Genomic DNA, 15926 nt, shown 5'->3' on the forward strand with positions numbered 1-15926 from the left:
GCAGGGTCACCAACCAGCAGCCCAGGCTGCCCAGAGCCACATCCAGCCTGGCCTTGAATGCCTGCAGGGATGGGGCATCCACAGCCTCCTTGGGCAACCTGTTCCAGTGCATCACCACCCTCTGGGTGAAAAACTTCCTCCTAAGATCCAACCTAAACCTCCCCTGTCTCAGTTTCAAACCATTCACCCCTGTCCTATCACTGCTCACTCTTATAAACAGCTGATAACGAACAGTGGACATTCATTGGTACTGCACAGATTTTCCTTCTGTCCATGCCTCCCAAAGCCCTGCCCGATGGAACAGGTCAGAGTGAAACTGTGAAGACAAGGCTGGTCAAAATGATCACTCCATCCGCACACTGCCTCGATCAGGAAAAGGAAATGTCTATTTCAGGCTCCCAGATAATGGCTGCATTACAACTGCACTGTAATTCTGCCACTTGCATCTTGAGTGACTTTTTGATTCATGTAAGTTATGGTGCACAAGGATAAAAGCTGTGTCAAGGAGGATTGCTTCAGGCATACCAAAAAGACTGCATCATGCCATCACTTGGCTCATAAAAGGAGACATTCCTACATGCTAAAGCCAAATAGAAGGTGCCATACTGATATGGCCCATTTTCTGGGGATCAGAGAGAGCTTTTTATGAACAAATGGCAAGAAGTTTCAGATTTGATCATTTTGTGTACAGCCTAAAGAATTTTGTTTAAGGAATATGGGTTACGAAACTGTATGCAGTAATACACTGCATGCCAAAACACAGCGGTGTGAGAAGCAGCCACTTGTTCCCTGCACCCAGCTCAGATGCAGGCTGATGAATTTTATCTTTCGGGGATAATTTTATTCCCATTTCTCAAATCTATTTCCTCTTCCTCAGCTGTGATTTTGCCTACCACATGTTTTCAAAGCAAAGAACTTCAGACAGTGCCCACTTTGCCCATGAACATCACCCAGTGCAGACATGGGGTTGAGCTGAGATGTTCATCCCTACCCTTAAAGATCACTGCAGGCGTTCACCAACACCAGATCAAGCACATTCTCCTGTACTATCCATAGATGTGGTTAATTCAACATCAAAATGTTGCATGTGCTTCAATCCTAGCCTAGTGTCAAAGACATGAATCCCATGGAACAGCTTATAGGAGCATGCCCCATGGGAAGAGATCAGGCCATAATAAGCCACGCTTCGAAGCACTGAGCTCGGCATCCTTATACGTGGAACATCCCATCCCTTCCTGACACTAAATTAAGGCTGTGTTTCAAAGCATCTCTATGAATTCTGTCCTCATTCCTAAGCAAACTGCAAATTAAAAGCCCCCAAATTTCCCACATTGCTGAGCTAAACTACATATCTTTACCTGCAATTAGAACTGTCTTCAGTAAGGTCACTTAACACTTCAGAAAATCTACTGCTGTCTTTGTGTCACCGCTTTGTGTTTCCTTGCAGTAATAAAGGTAACAGTGGGAAGCTGCAGGAAAAATAATGTAGGTAGATAGAAGTCTAAAATAAGAATGAAAGCACTTCCTCTGCTCCCCCAATACTACGCTGCAGGAAGCAGAGAAATCTGATCTGAGGTTCCTAGCAGGAAATGCATATTTGTGGAGTTATCATGCAAGTGCTGTACTTACCATGCCTGCTTCTGCAGAAACAAATCCCAGCATTTTGCACTCGTGCCTAAGTTGCATGAGGGCAATGTTAGCAGCTGGGGCACCAAACGCGCCCTTGGCTGCATATAGTCATGCTCTATTTCTGTAAGCTTTGTTATGCAAAATGAAGGAAGAGAACAATGGCATGAAATGACACATCTCAAGCTGCGAGCATGAAATGTATACACACATATGCAGACCCTTCTGAAGGTTCACCCACAGGCTTTGCATCGCTCCCTGGAAGCAGTGAGGCCACTCCTAAGGCTCTGATCGACCACCGCAGGGTGTGCAGATGGAAGCAGCCTCTCAGGAGATGCTGCATGCGGCACTGCTGGCAGCCCTGCAGCAGGAGGATGCGCTCCCTGCCGCCTCCCTTCTCCTCCCACCACACAGCACAGCCCTGGGAATTAGTAGCGCGGGCAGGAGGACCCATGTTGTCATGCAGAACTAGTTTATCATGTGACAAAGGAGTGAGGGGGAAGAAACAGAGACCAAGTGCATCTTTACCTGCTCGCTCTATTAAAATGTTGCCAAATGCTTTGTGAGGATAGCCCATGGAGACAAGGCAAAACTTAGGGAAAGACTCAACAGAACAACCCAACGTCTCAAGAGACGTGGATCTGCCTTTGATTTTGCTCTCCTATTGATTTCGGATGGGATCTGAACACCTTTTGGCAGCCAGCAGGATGGCGTGGAGGGCTGCTGAGCACTTCCACCCTTCCTATGCCAAATGCACCTGATCTCCATTTCCTCCGTGTGAGTGCGGTATCAGAGAGAAGGGCGGGATTGGAGCCTTACTGTACTTCTCCTCCTTGCATCTCTGCAGGATCTCTAAGCTCCTCTGGTGAACTGGGTGATGGAGAAAGCTAAAACTATCCACACTTTTCAAAACCGCACATGGCACTGCATCATCATGCCCTTGGGAAGTAAAATAAAAACAAAACACAAAAAATGGAGAGAAGAGAAAGATTACATAAGCAGAAATCAGGAAAGAGTGAAGAACAAGGTTGCCAGCTGCCTGAAGGATGCCAGAGCTCTGCTGCTCGGCTCAGAGCTCGCCTACATCGCAGCAGTTCTGCCCACAAGCAGCAGGGACACAGCGAGGACATCAGCCACCCCACAAGCAGGCAGCAGACACGGCAGCGGGACAGTGGGGCTGGCTGGTATCATAGCTGCACTGCCTTATTGGCCAGGGCACAGAAATGCCACAATTGCTCCAAGACTCTTATAGTAAATGATTACACAAATCTTGTATTATTGTCTATTCAAAACCCCTTCAGTGCCTCTGCCAGATGTTGGCTGCAGTCTCCTGGAGAGGCACTCCCAGGCATGGCCATCTCCAACTGCCAGCTCATCCCAGTGCTGCACCTTGCTCAGGCAGTGACCACTCAACAAAAGCAGGTCACTCATATTGACAAGGATTTAGTCTTCCTCCAGGGCAGAGGACTGAGATTGGACTGACAGGGGATTGTTTGTAAGCAAGGAACAGAACTGTGAATGGGTCAAGGTGGAAGAAGCCATCCCTGGGAGGACCTCGTGGTCCAGCTCCAGCCACAGGGGAGGAGGAGAGGTGACACAGGTGGCACTTTGCAAGCAGGCAGCACCCCTCTGTGGCCACTCAATGGAGACAGGCAACGGGAAGCCTGAGATGCATCACGCTCCTGCGTGGTGGGGTCACTGAGGGGTTACCTTGTGTCAGCACATACAGAAGCATTTGTACCAACGCGTTACATCATTGGAAAGGACTGAACTTTACAGAGGAACACTGTCAAGGGTCATGACTCCACATGAGCACCACTTCACACTGCTCAGTGGCACCTCTGGGACCATTTCTGCCAGTTACTGGCAAATTGTATTTCATTTGTATTCATTTAACTTAGTGCCTGGCTTTGGGAAGAACCCAGCAGGGTTTAGCTCTGCCCATGTTTGCGAGACAGGGGTATGTCCCATTTAGTTTGGGAGCAGCCCTTGCTGGTTGAATGGGAATGCAGAGCCACACCAACCCCATCTCAGAGTTTGCTTCACATCCAACAAAAAACAGATGAAAAAGCTCAGGGTCCCAACAGGCTGATTTGTAAGACCAGCACCAACCCTTCTGAGTCTTCACTAGCAAAATACTCCGGCTTCCTTGCATAACACATTTATACCACTGATACCGCAGACTGCAAAGAGTGTCAATCAGTCAAATTTCTTTCCTGAAAAGCTTGATAATGTTCCTTTCCTCCAAGTTCATTAAAACCAAATCCAGTTCTAACATGTGGTTCTTTCAAACTATCTTAATCCTCCCTGATGCGTTCAATAATAGTAACAATTAAACCAAAGCACTGAAGGAGTCTACCCTTCAGCTAATTAGTGCCCCATTTGAGGAGGATCGGCTGTACCATGGGAGCATCTCTTGGACAGGAGTTTACAGCTGTGCTGCTTTGCTGCCATGGGCCTCCAAGTTAAAGGGAACAGCAGTCGCTAAGAGCTGCGCTATGAGAATACCAGGAGCACAGCAGAGAAAAAGGGAAACCCCCAAAACATTGCAGGAAGAAAGAGCTATATCGCTGCAGCACTTCTAAAGCAGAGCGTGAAGCTCACAGCACTGCGTAGCACTGCTGGCACAAAGATAACGGAAAGGCTGGCGGAAAAAGAAGGCAGAGCACGTTTTGCAAAGCTGCTTATATGCACAGGCTGCAGGTTTTCTCATCAGATCCCTGCTGGGCATTGCAAGCAGGACTCAGCCAGGCCTGCAGCCAGGTAGAAGAAGTTCAGATCAATTTGGGGTGAAGACAACAGAACACAAAGAAGCTTGTAGAAAGCATCACATCTCAGACACGTCACTGCTCAGTGGTTACACCCGCTGCCAGGTTGCAGCAGCAGCAGCAGACAGAGAGCTGGGCAGCACGCCTGCTTCAAAATTACATCAAATTATGACATGTGCAGCACTCGTGTGAATGTACACGGCTCTTCTTTGTGTGAGGTTTTCCTCTGCTTCCCCACTGTAATGTCATCAAAAGCTCCACATCCACATGCACCGAGGCATTCAAACGACACTAATTAAAGCCAGCAAGGTTTGGTAAAAAGCAAAACAAACCTAAACCATATGCTGCCTTCAGTTGTCTGCGCTTTCCAGAACAATCACCAGTTAATTTTAGTGCCAACTGGCTCTTCAATAATTCACAAATGCCTTCTGCTATAGATGCACCATGCAAAGCTGTGGCTTTTCAGCACTATTTTGGGCAGTGAGAGGGTCAATACTGGGTGCACTGCAAGTGGTACACGGCATTGTATTGTGGTATGTGGTGTGCCAGAGAGTCTGGACACTGCCTCAGCCCACGCTGGGTATTGGCTGGCTGTGCCACAGAAAAAGAAGGTGGTACAAGAACTGAGTCTTCCAAAACTGCCTGAAAAGCTCCTGACTGTTTTATATCTATGCAAAGCTCTACGCAGATGTAAGCAAGGCACAGCACAAACTGAAGGCTGGGAAGGCAGAAAGTTGAGCACAGCAGTCACGATTGCTCCCAAGAGGCAGAGGAAGCAAAGTGGGGCTTGAAAGCAGCAGGGCAGGAGCTCTTATTTTCAGAGCCTGAACTTATTTTCCCTTCCCTTGCACAGCTTGCTGTAGCTCAGCTTTGTGGGGTTTATGAAAGGTGAAGAGGCGATGCTAGGAAAATTCAAATGGAGATTTTTCCAAGTCAGGTATTTTGAGTGACGTTTCTCCCAATGCCAAAGTGTTAAGTTTCAGGACAGCTCCTGCATGCAGGGAGGCTGCACACCTGGAACATCCCCCCATCAAAGCACTGATGTCTATGTGCTCACTTGATGTGCCAGGCAGACTCAGATTCCTCAGCAGTGCCCTTTCTCTCAGTCCCTTTGGAGCAGCTCAGGGCAGAGCCTCAATAGCTGAAAGCTGGTTTTGTCTCCTGCACTTCCTGGCATCTGACCAAAGGCTGGTATTATTCTCTCCGAACAAGAAAATTATTCTTTCTGCTTGCACGGTTCCCTATCTATGTGCCTTGTCCCCTGGCTCCCCTGATGCACACCTCACCACATTTCCAACTGAAAACAAATGGGGCAGCTCCGTGCTTCATTTTAACTCAGCTGACATTTTCCCTGCTGATGCTCTGATTTCATCATGTTTTTCAAGCCCTCCTTGTGCCCGGAAATTAATAGTAATCATTTGTACCCGTCTTCCCAAGATTGTCTTAATGCAGAGAAACGTTCTAAAAGCACAGCCAAGTATTGCTTGCCACAGCATGATGATGCACCATTACTCTCATTTAATTTAATGCCCCTGTGTTCCGCATGAGGACGGCTTGGTGGTTCTGCATGACTGTGAAGCAATGAATTTTGCTAGAGCAGAGGCACGCTCTCTTTCAGCTAGAAGGGCGAACAGCTTGAAAAACTCTAAGGAAGAATTATTTCCCATTTCTTTTTGCAGATGTAACCTTAACTGCTAAGGGAACCCGAGCTAAAAAGAATTCACTGCCTGATTTTTGTATTTCTGTTTGAATCATTCAGGACTCCCTACACACACATCATACAAAAAGGAAGAAGTGAAACAGGGGTAAAATGAAGGTCTTAGAGCATTAAAATTAAAACACACCTGTAAGCATAACTTTGGGATATCAGCAATCTATACACTTCTGTTACTCAGCTTTTAATAGACCATTATCTCCTAATGAACAAGGCTGTCTATTTAAAATACCACAGTAACGTAACAAATCCATGCTGCTGGTGAAAAGCAAAGAGCAGAGTTAGGAAACTGGCCCACTTACCAGTTTTCTTCTCGACGTATCGTTTTCCAGCCTCTCTAAAAGCAACCACTGCCCTGAAAAACGCCCTGAGGACGGCCCAGCGGAACACGGCCACCGGGTCGATGCCGATCATCCCACAGATAAAGGCATTTTTGCTGCTGCGAAGGAGAGCCACAATGTCTGGGCGCATGTGGTCTGTGTTCTTCTCACGGAAATCCTGGGGAGAAAGGAGCAAAATAAGGAATACCCACAAGATGCTCTATGGAACAACTCAAGTCATGCTTATACCTTTTTTTTCCTTTCATATCAGACACATCGTTCCCTCCAGAAAACAAATGCTTTATTCCAGTGCACTGCTCTCTGAAGCATAACAGAGAAGGTATTTGAGTTTCTCATGTGTAATTATTGCATTAAAAGTGCAATTATAGACCTGTAGTTGTAAATACCAATGTAGTTTCTTGTATAAGCTCACCTTCCCAAAAATCCTTCCGCTAATAACTTACGGGTGTAAGCAGGGTAAATGCAGAAATCATCTGCATGGGATTTTAAATGACCTGTATCAGTGAGATACTGGGACCTGTGCTTGCATAGCCTGTACACTCTAATGATGGAACAATAAAAGACAGTAGGTTCTCTCAGTGAACCAACCCTAGAAATATCTAATTTCAATGTATTGCTGGGGTGCAGCATGAGCCTCAATACACGTCCTTAATTCTTCCCCAGATACCAAGAGTATGCAACAGGGGAGAGAACAGGAAGACCATCCCCAGCATCACTTTCCCCTCACTTGCTGTAGCCAAGCTTTTCACCAAGCACTTCCCTCTCCAAAGCTCGCTTCTTTTCTCTAGCCAAGTCCTCTTCAAAACATCTTTGCAGAGCCTAACAAGGTGCTTTAAGTGAAAGCAACTGCTGGGGAACAGCTGGGTGACAGACCTTCACTCCATACTTGACTTTGCCCGCGTAGTGTTTGATGATGAAAGCTGGCTCCATCACTGCTGGAAATTCAATGTAGGAGTTCCCTTCGTGCTGACGCTTGAACTTGTCCAGCAGGGTCTGGTTGGTGGCTTGAGGAAAACTGGTTGGAAAGAATGGAAATGGATTATAAAAACTTCACTTCTTGCTTGACCACAAGCAGTAAAATAGAAGTATTCTGAGCTTCTACTTTAGTGACTGCATACACCAAGTGCTCTTTTGTATGCTGTCAACAGTTATAAACAATCAGAAGATAAACATGGTTGTCTGAAGAACTCTGCTGATTTAGTACTGGTCTGAAACCAGCTATAAAAGGCACATACTCATTAAGGACACTGCACATTATGCCCAATGCATGTCAATCATTCAAAATAAGGGCATTTATCTGAAACTCAAAAGTTTTTGTGACTGGTTTTGAGGTCTTGAACACTCAAGTCTTACATCTATAGGGTATTCATGCAGTTAGGGAATCCTATGCTAGCTTACCTACAAATGTTAAATTATAGTAGCTCCCAAATGATCCTGGCATAGGAAAGAGGAAGGTAAGAAGTCAGACTACATGAGCCCCAGCCTCTTGGTACCAACAAGCCAGTTCTTCCCCCTCAGGCCTCCAGGAAACCTACAGCATAGGGGGACATCTCACAGCAAATACCTGGGCATGCAAATCTCAGCTGCACCTGAGGCCATTAAAACCATACGGAAGGCAGCCCTTATGTGAAAGTGTCCCTGGTTCACTTGGGCTTAATTTTAGGAGTAAATTGACTAAACCACCTTATGGCTGGATAACAGCATCTGCACTGCCTGTTTAACTTCAAGCATCTTCATGTTGTTAGCCCGAAACACAGACAGAAGCAAAGCAAATGAGACTACTGCCCTTTCCTCTAACAGAGGAAATAACTGAAATAGAACCATAGGTATTGTTTGGTTAGGGCTTTTTGCTAGGCTTGCTGATTTTCTCCAACTGCTTACATTACCATCTTGGCAACAGAACTAATCAGCCTGGAGAGCTATGAGCACCTTTCTAGGAAAAATCACTCAGAAAAAATTACAAGAAGAGCTAAGATTTGAAGATGAACACCTCCTAAGTGCAGATCAAACACCATTAGCTGAAATAGCATTTCCAGATGTTCCACATTTATTTACAGAGGCAAAGTATTTATCTTTTCTGCTAGCAGTCCCAGCTCAGAGGGCAGACTCAGCATCTCATGGCTCTCACTTACTTGCTCTCCTCATCCAGCAGATGGAGCAGGCCGGTCGGCTTCTTGCTGATGAGGTTTATGCAGCCAGAGTTGTCAATGTAGTCGATGTTGTGCCAGCTAATACCTTCTGCTCTGTATTCCTCCTACAAGAAAAAGCACAATTAGAGGTTACAACGATATTGGCTATAAGCAAAAAGAAATGGAAAGGCCAAAGGGTTCCAAAGAACCTGATGCATCATCTATCAAACCAAGCAGCTCTCCCACCACTGTGCCAACAAACATTTCTGATGCAAAAGAAAACAGGACAGGAACACCTGTATGACTTGTGCTATGTAGAACCATGAGGCATCTGTCAATTTCAGGCATGGCAACCTTTAAACTGCTTTGTGTACGGCACATTCATCCTGCTGTCCCCAAAGCAAGCCATTTTCTTTCCACCAGATGGCTGCGATCCTTGCTCTTCTGGAAAGGGTTCTCCTCCTCTGAAACGCATCTGCAACAGTGTTATCTAGAAAATCCTTCTGGAGAAATTACTTCAGTGCATCTGGAAGAAAGTAGAGCTGTTCTGCTCATAAAAATCCTAACCTTTATCATATGCTTTTACCTAACAACTTGTGACTCACTCTCAGAAGAGCGATACTGGAAGTGTTACTCCATATGCTGGAAGAAGCAGCACCATTCCAAGCTGTGATTTTAATTCTCTACTATGAGACACTTTGATGACAGAGTTGGAGAAAAAAAATAAGACAGACCTCCTCAGCTGCACCAAAAATACACACGGAGGCCAATTCAATTCATTTTTACTGCTCCTTCTGCTTTTACTGTTGAGTGCAAACCTTCAAAAAAATAAGAATGCCCTTCTAGCTATCCAATATATTAGCATGAACCCTCCATGTATTATTTCAAAGAAGCCAAGACCTTTGGGACATCCCACCATGAAATTTTTTGCTAAAAAAAGACAAGATTCATCATCATGATAAATGGTTTTCAATATCGTACGATGTCATATAACAATGCTGTCAGCCCATTAATCTCTTCTATCCATTCTGTGTAGACAGAGCAAGCAGAACAGCTTCCCTTAGCACTCAAGGTGAAGTACAGAGCACAAAGAAGACCTCGGTGCCCAGAACAGCACACATCCCACTGGAACCCAATAATAAGGAATAGCTCTGCATTATTCATTTTCTACCTGCTTTTGCATCTCGGGTCTCTGCAAGGCAACCAGCATGCTGAAAAAACAGATGTACTTGACTAAGATTTGTTGCATTTTTAGAGCAAACCAGGAAGAAAAGTTTCTAGATGGAAACCCTGCCAACTGTAGAAGAAGGCCTATTTCTTGAGCAAGTGTGAGCTCTTCCAGAGCGATTCAGTGGAGAGCCAGCGATGCATGCAACGGTAATAGGAAGTAGCACCATCCATCAGCAGCCTGCTCCTGACAGCTGCTTAATGGCATTCAGGGGCCATTAGTCCTGCTTGGGACTGGTCCTTACCGCAGCACTGAGCACCCAGACAGCATTAAACCTTGCTGGGATCAACCAAGCAAAAACAAGCCCACAGCATGCTCCCCAGCACCAAAAAGCCCTTTAGTTTCTTGAGCCCAAAGACTCAAGACTGGGTAGAAAAGGACCACAATGCTCATCTAGTTCCAATCCCCCTACTATGTGCAGGGTCACCAACCAGCAGACCAGGCTGCCCATTCTCCTGAAAGCCGCCAAACTGACACACATTGTCCTGCATGGGAGGATGCTGCACCTCAGAAACTAAGTTGGTTTCAGTTGGTTTACCAGTTTACTGGCACTTCCAAGCTGCTTACTGCTATTACTAGATGGGGAAAACTAGTTAATGATTAACACACTAGGACTCACTTATTCACATTCCTCCTCAGCTCACAGCATGTGTACGTCCTGAGGCCAAACACCACGTCCCTCCTGGCCTGTTTCCTTAATCCCAGGATTTTGGCTAAAACAAGTGTTCTCCTTGGCTAGTTTTTCCCCTCTCGAGCTGTGGATTTATTCCATCCATCCATCCATCCATCCATCCATCCATCCATCCATCCATCCGTCCATCCGTCCGTCCGTCCGTCCGTCCGTCCGTCCGTCCGTCCATCCGTCCGTCCGTCCGTCCATCCGTCCATCCGTCCGTCCATCCGTCCGTCCATCCGTCCGTCCATCCGTCCGTCCATCCGTCCGTCCATCCGTCCGTCCATCCGTCCGTCCATCCGTCCGTCCGTCCATCCGTCCATCCATCCATCCATCCGTCCGTCCATCCCTCTCTTTCATCCCCAATTCAACTTCTGGCTGCAATGGCCAAATATGAATTGGGATTAAACTCCTCAAATAACCTTTTCCACAACAGCCTGGATGCAAGCTCTCGTTTCAGGACAGACATGTCCACAGCAAACATCAGAGCACTCGTTCCAAAGCACAAGTGGAAAGAAGTTCCCCTTAGTCCATTTTTTCCCAGCACTTTTCCAGTTCTTGGTTTGGTTGCCGTTAGATTTATAGCCTAAGAGGAGTAACTGCGACTTTGTGACCTACCAAATTCATTGCTGGCTTGCAGAATGCAATGTAACTACCACAACTAAAAGCAGCAGCTCCAGGGGAAGATCCCTGCTGTCCATAATGTATACATTATAATGTATACACCAAACCTTTCCTGATGGTGGGATCAGATTCCTGCCTGCCAGTGGCTGGGGAGAGGTTAACTTCAGGGCAGAAATTCTCCAATTCTTGTGCTATTAGAAGCAAGTGGACAACACATGTGTTATGCTCATCCCTGTGGATGACAACATCTGCAACTCTCCAACCTAATCCAGCAAGTGGGAGTGACAGCTCATCCATCACAGTGCTTGATCCTGGAAGATACGCCACTAAAAGGTGAATACTGGCATTTACAGAAGGGTTTGCAGCCTGACAAACCACACGCACTGCAAAGGGTTTGTTGTCTTTCAGACTGCTGGATGAAAGAGCAGGTTTCAGCTCTTTTGCCAGTATCGACTGTATGGTTTCTGCAGGTAAAATGCCACCATGAACACCAACCGTGTGGGACTCACACTTAACATGGATCCCTGACTGTGAGTCGGTGTTACCAGGAATCAAACCACGGACACTGCAGTATTTGCAGAACTCGCCAGTGCAGTGAATCCCACAGATTCCTATTTTTGTCACCCTCCCTTAAATGCATGGCCTCACCTTCTGCAGCCCCAGCTCCCTGAGACCTGCTCTGCTGGAAGGAGCGATGCAAGTTTGCTGGAGAGGAGCACGGGGCTTTGGCTCCCAGACATAAAACTCAGCGAAAAGAACTCAGCAATGAGCCAAAAGCACACAGAGTCAGGTTTTTCAAAGTCTAGCAGCTCAATATTTAACTCTATCAGGTGAGAAATTACTGACTGCTTTCCTCTAGAGCATCCACAGCAAGATGAATACCTTCCAATCTTGCATCTCAGCTGTCATGACCACCCTGGCAGAGTGATGTGGCATCCATAGGACACACACCGCATACCAACAAAGACACTTGTTCTGCTGGCACCAGCACAATAACCTCCCAACTGACATAGCCTGAAGTGACAGAGTTTTGTTGCCATAGCAGCACCAGTTGCTTGCTAACAGCCTGGTCAGCAATTGCATAAGACAAAGCCTGGGGGAGAAGGGGGTTTGTGGCTTAAACTCACCTCTCACTAAGGAAAATACTTATGTATGTGCTTCATAACTGCATTCAATATTCAGAAAGACGTGGCTAAGCAAAGAGCTGACTCCTTCAGCAATTCCTGCTTGCAAGGCGATTCTGAGAGCTAAAAATGCTCAGACTGATCCGAATGCTGCGCCACAAGATTTTTTGTGATGTTCAAACACAGAAGGAAAATGGGGGGTCCGTGCACTGCAGTGCACAGACCCAGAATGGGAGAGTTCTTGACTGAATTTCACATGGCATTATTTGAGGAGCCACATAAAATTTATGGTGCCAAATTAGCAGAATGTGGGATTATTTCCAATATTGTTACATGTGAAAATTAGAGCAACTGCAGCAAGCAGACAGCTGAGCTCTATTAAAAGAAAAACGCTGCCTGCCTACTACTGACCACAGACTGCAGACACAGGAAAGACTGCTCATCCCTCAGAGGGATGCAGAATAACAAGCTGGTACTGGAACACGTGTGCTGAATAGCAGAATATTCCCAGCTGGGATACAGAGCTTGAGGGAAGCTTGCTGTTCAGAACCAGAGCTGGGGCTTTACAGCTGATGTGCAGAGCAACAAGCACTGTTACGCTATCAGAAGGGCTGATCAGCTCTGTTATCAAGCCTATAAATTTTGATGCTAAACCAAACATTCTCTAATCCACAGCTAGATTAAAGGTCTGCATATAAAGACTGACTGACAGAAAGTACCCACAAGCCCAACAGCATCCAGCCTTGATAGAAGGCTGGAGCAACTCTCCTATGAAGAAAGGTTGAGGGTGTTGGGCTTGTTTAGCTTGGAGAAGAAAAAGCTCGGGGAGACCTCATTGTGGCCTTCCAGTACTTGAAGGGAGAGTATAAACAGGAGGGGGAATGGCTGTTTGTGAGGGTGGGCAGTGATAGGACAAGGGGGGATGGTTTGAAACTGAGACAGGGGAGGTTTAGGTTGGTTCCTCTTAGGAGGAAGCTTTTCACCCAGAGGGTGGTGACGCACTGGAACAAGTTGCCCAAGGAGGCTGTGGATGCCCCATCCCTGCAGGCATTCAAGGCCAGGTTGGATGTGGCTCTGGGCAGCCTGGGCTGCTGGTTGGTGACCCTGCACATAGCAGGGGGTTGGAGCTGGATGAGCATTGTGGGCCTTTTCAACCCAGGCCATTGTATGATGCATTTTAGAGGCAATGGAATGCATTTCTGCACATCCACATGTGCTCGGAGAAGGGAGGTGAGCTGCAGGAAACACCAAGCACAAAATCCACCACCTTCACACCCGTGACTGTGCCTTCATCTGTGCCTGTGCTCCTCTCACTGCTGCATTCCCTGCACTGGAAATAAATACACAGAAACTCAGCAGTCTCCTATATAAGGCATTAAACTAAGCCTCAACTACATGTAGGCTAAAAGCAAATAACTTAATATTAATCCTGAATAGATCCACCCAACAAACAGCCCGGGAGAAAAGGAAAAATAAATATTTTCATTAATGTCTGCATTAATCCACTCTCTCTCTCTCTCTCTGGTATTTCCAGGATGAAAGTGAAAGAAGATGATCTTTAGGATTTTCACTTTTGCATCCAGCACTGGAACTAAATTCATTTTGTCTGAGGAGAAAAAACCGCATATTTATAACCTCAGTCTTTCAGCTATTCTGAATTGCTCCAAATCCAGCTATCGGCAGCAGTAAGGGGCAGTAGATGCTAAAAAGCAGGATAAAAAAGGGAGAAAGCAGTAATGCTCACAGCTATCTAAAGTAATATACTTCCAAGGGCACAGCTCCCCAAAACCTCGGGGCAGAATTAAGAGATGGTCAGAGGGAGTGATTTGGAGCCTGAAAAACATAAAGACAGTGTGAGACTCTGTATGTTGGAGAAGAACACGAGGGACGTGATATAAGTGCAAAACAGAAAGCAGCATGAAGAAAACATAATAAACAGAAGTTTCCCATCTGTCTTAGAGCAAATACAGGGAACAGAAAACTAACCTAAGGGCAGCAAAAAAAAAAGGTTGAACAGAAAGACTGAGTTTTTTCCCCCAGAGTATGGAATTTGTTGCCTTATTGCTGGATATCAAAGGTCAAACATTCGGTGTGACCTAATGAGGTGTGGAGCATGCTAAGCATCCATTGCCCAGCTTGCAAGCCACAAAATATCTCAGCACTTTGGTAACCAGAAGGCAGTCATCTCATACAGTACCGCAATCACAACAGGCTGCAGTGAAAGCTGGGGAGCAGCCCCAAAAATAACATCTAAAGTCCGAAGAGAAGGTGGCAGGTCAGCTGTAGGTGAAATAGTTTTGCTCAATCTGAAAGCCCATGTTCACTGTGAAAGCATCACTTGAGCTTGAAGAGCTACGTGACCCAAAGCCCTTCCTGATATCCAGATACAAAAGCAATCAAAGCAGGTTTAGAAAGCAGGGAAATGTGTGAAAGGTCCTCTGACCTCAGGCTTCATCTCCCTGAAGCACGTAACCACCAGGCAGGATGCTCTCTCCTCCTTCCTTGGTGTGGGCAAGGCTGAAGGTGAAAAGAGGGGTGAAACACAAGGGGCAAACTGTCCAGCATGCGCTGCTATTGTCCAACTGTAAAATCAGAATGGATTAACAAGGAAATGTAAAGCAGAACTATTAGTTATTTTCATGGAATCACACACATGGCACGCTGTACTTCCCAAAAGCATGGGAATACCTGTAATGCTGGAATAAACCCCAAAAGCAGAGGAAAACCTGACCAGATGGAGACAGATAAGTGGCCCAAGTGCGTCTGGCAGAGCTGATCTGATGACCTCAGTAAGGCCTTACTACCACACGGCTATTCCCAGAATTAAGTGGGAAACCACCTGAAAACCCTTCTTCTACACCTCACTTTGCTCCTAGCCGATGGCCCCAGCTTGCTTACGAAACATCAGAAGTGGATTCAACACCCATAATAATACTAACTTTTGCAAATACAAGCCTGCAGCCAGCAAACCCAAGTGTATGAACTGTTCCTCTTGACTGCTGTCCTAATAACAGCCCACCGGACACGCAGATTCAGAGGGATAAAACATAAAAATAAGCTGAAAGAGTGCAGTTGAAAAACCAGAAAAGAATCTTTTTGTTCCATAAGGAAAACTGTCTGGGAGACAACACAATGTTAATTTTCTAACAACAGCATTAAAAGAGGTCATCATCCTGTGATAGGCTGAGAAGGGTAAAGCTTCTCAAAGGCTCTTTTCAGAGCTCCTCTTCGGAGCTTTCTGGATACGTTGGTCTGGAATTTCTCCAAGGGTTTGTGCTGCTGCTTTTGTGGCCATGTCCAAGGAGAAAGAACTTGGAAAGACCAGACACAGAAAAAGCTATTGAGGGAAAACAAACCATGGTAAAAGAAAGTCCCCTCTGATCCCTGGCAATGTCATGCTTCTTAAAGGAAACTTTCATCTCTGAAGCTAAAAGGTTTTCTTCTCCTCTAAGAGAGTATGGATCCATGAAAAGTCTTATTTATTGTCACTAGTACTGGCAGGCTGCACTTCAAAGGGCAGATGGATTACAGTTCTAAGTGCTGTTGCTCCTGATTAGCCCTGCACTTTTTGCAGGCATTTAAAAATAGCTATTTTCTCTGCCGATAACAAAGCAAAATGGACAGAAGAGTCAGGAGCTGTCCTAGCAAAGGGCTAGCCAAGGTATCTACATGAATCCATCTTCCAGAAGCAAAGTAGAA

The 15926-nt window shown here is 46.0% G+C and overlaps 1 protein-coding gene across 13 annotated transcripts in view; it reads right to left on the minus strand.

Annotated features, from left to right (window-relative positions):
* The window catches only part of MYO9A (myosin IXA), a 156162-nt gene that overhangs the window by 40490 nt on the left and 99746 nt on the right, over positions 1 to 15926 (minus strand). For 12 of the 13 annotated variants that reach the window (XM_015872539.2, XM_015872535.2, XM_015872537.2 and 9 more), the window contains 4 exons: positions 8582 to 8703; positions 7323 to 7464; positions 6411 to 6606; positions 2446 to 2565 (listed from right to left, as the gene is read on the minus strand). In XM_015872539.2, the coding sequence (XP_015728025.1) occupies positions 2446 to 2565; positions 6411 to 6606; positions 7323 to 7464; positions 8582 to 8703 (580 nt within the window). The remainder of the gene's footprint in view (positions 1 to 2445; positions 2566 to 6410; positions 6607 to 7322; positions 7465 to 8581; positions 8704 to 15926) is intronic. The other variant, XM_015872538.2, reaches the window with a different exon arrangement.

Source organism: Coturnix japonica, chromosome 10 (genome assembly GCF_001577835.2).
Source record: "Coturnix japonica isolate 7356 chromosome 10, Coturnix japonica 2.1, whole genome shotgun sequence".
In the NCBI taxonomy this organism is placed as follows: domain Eukaryota; kingdom Metazoa; phylum Chordata; class Aves; order Galliformes; family Phasianidae; genus Coturnix; species Coturnix japonica.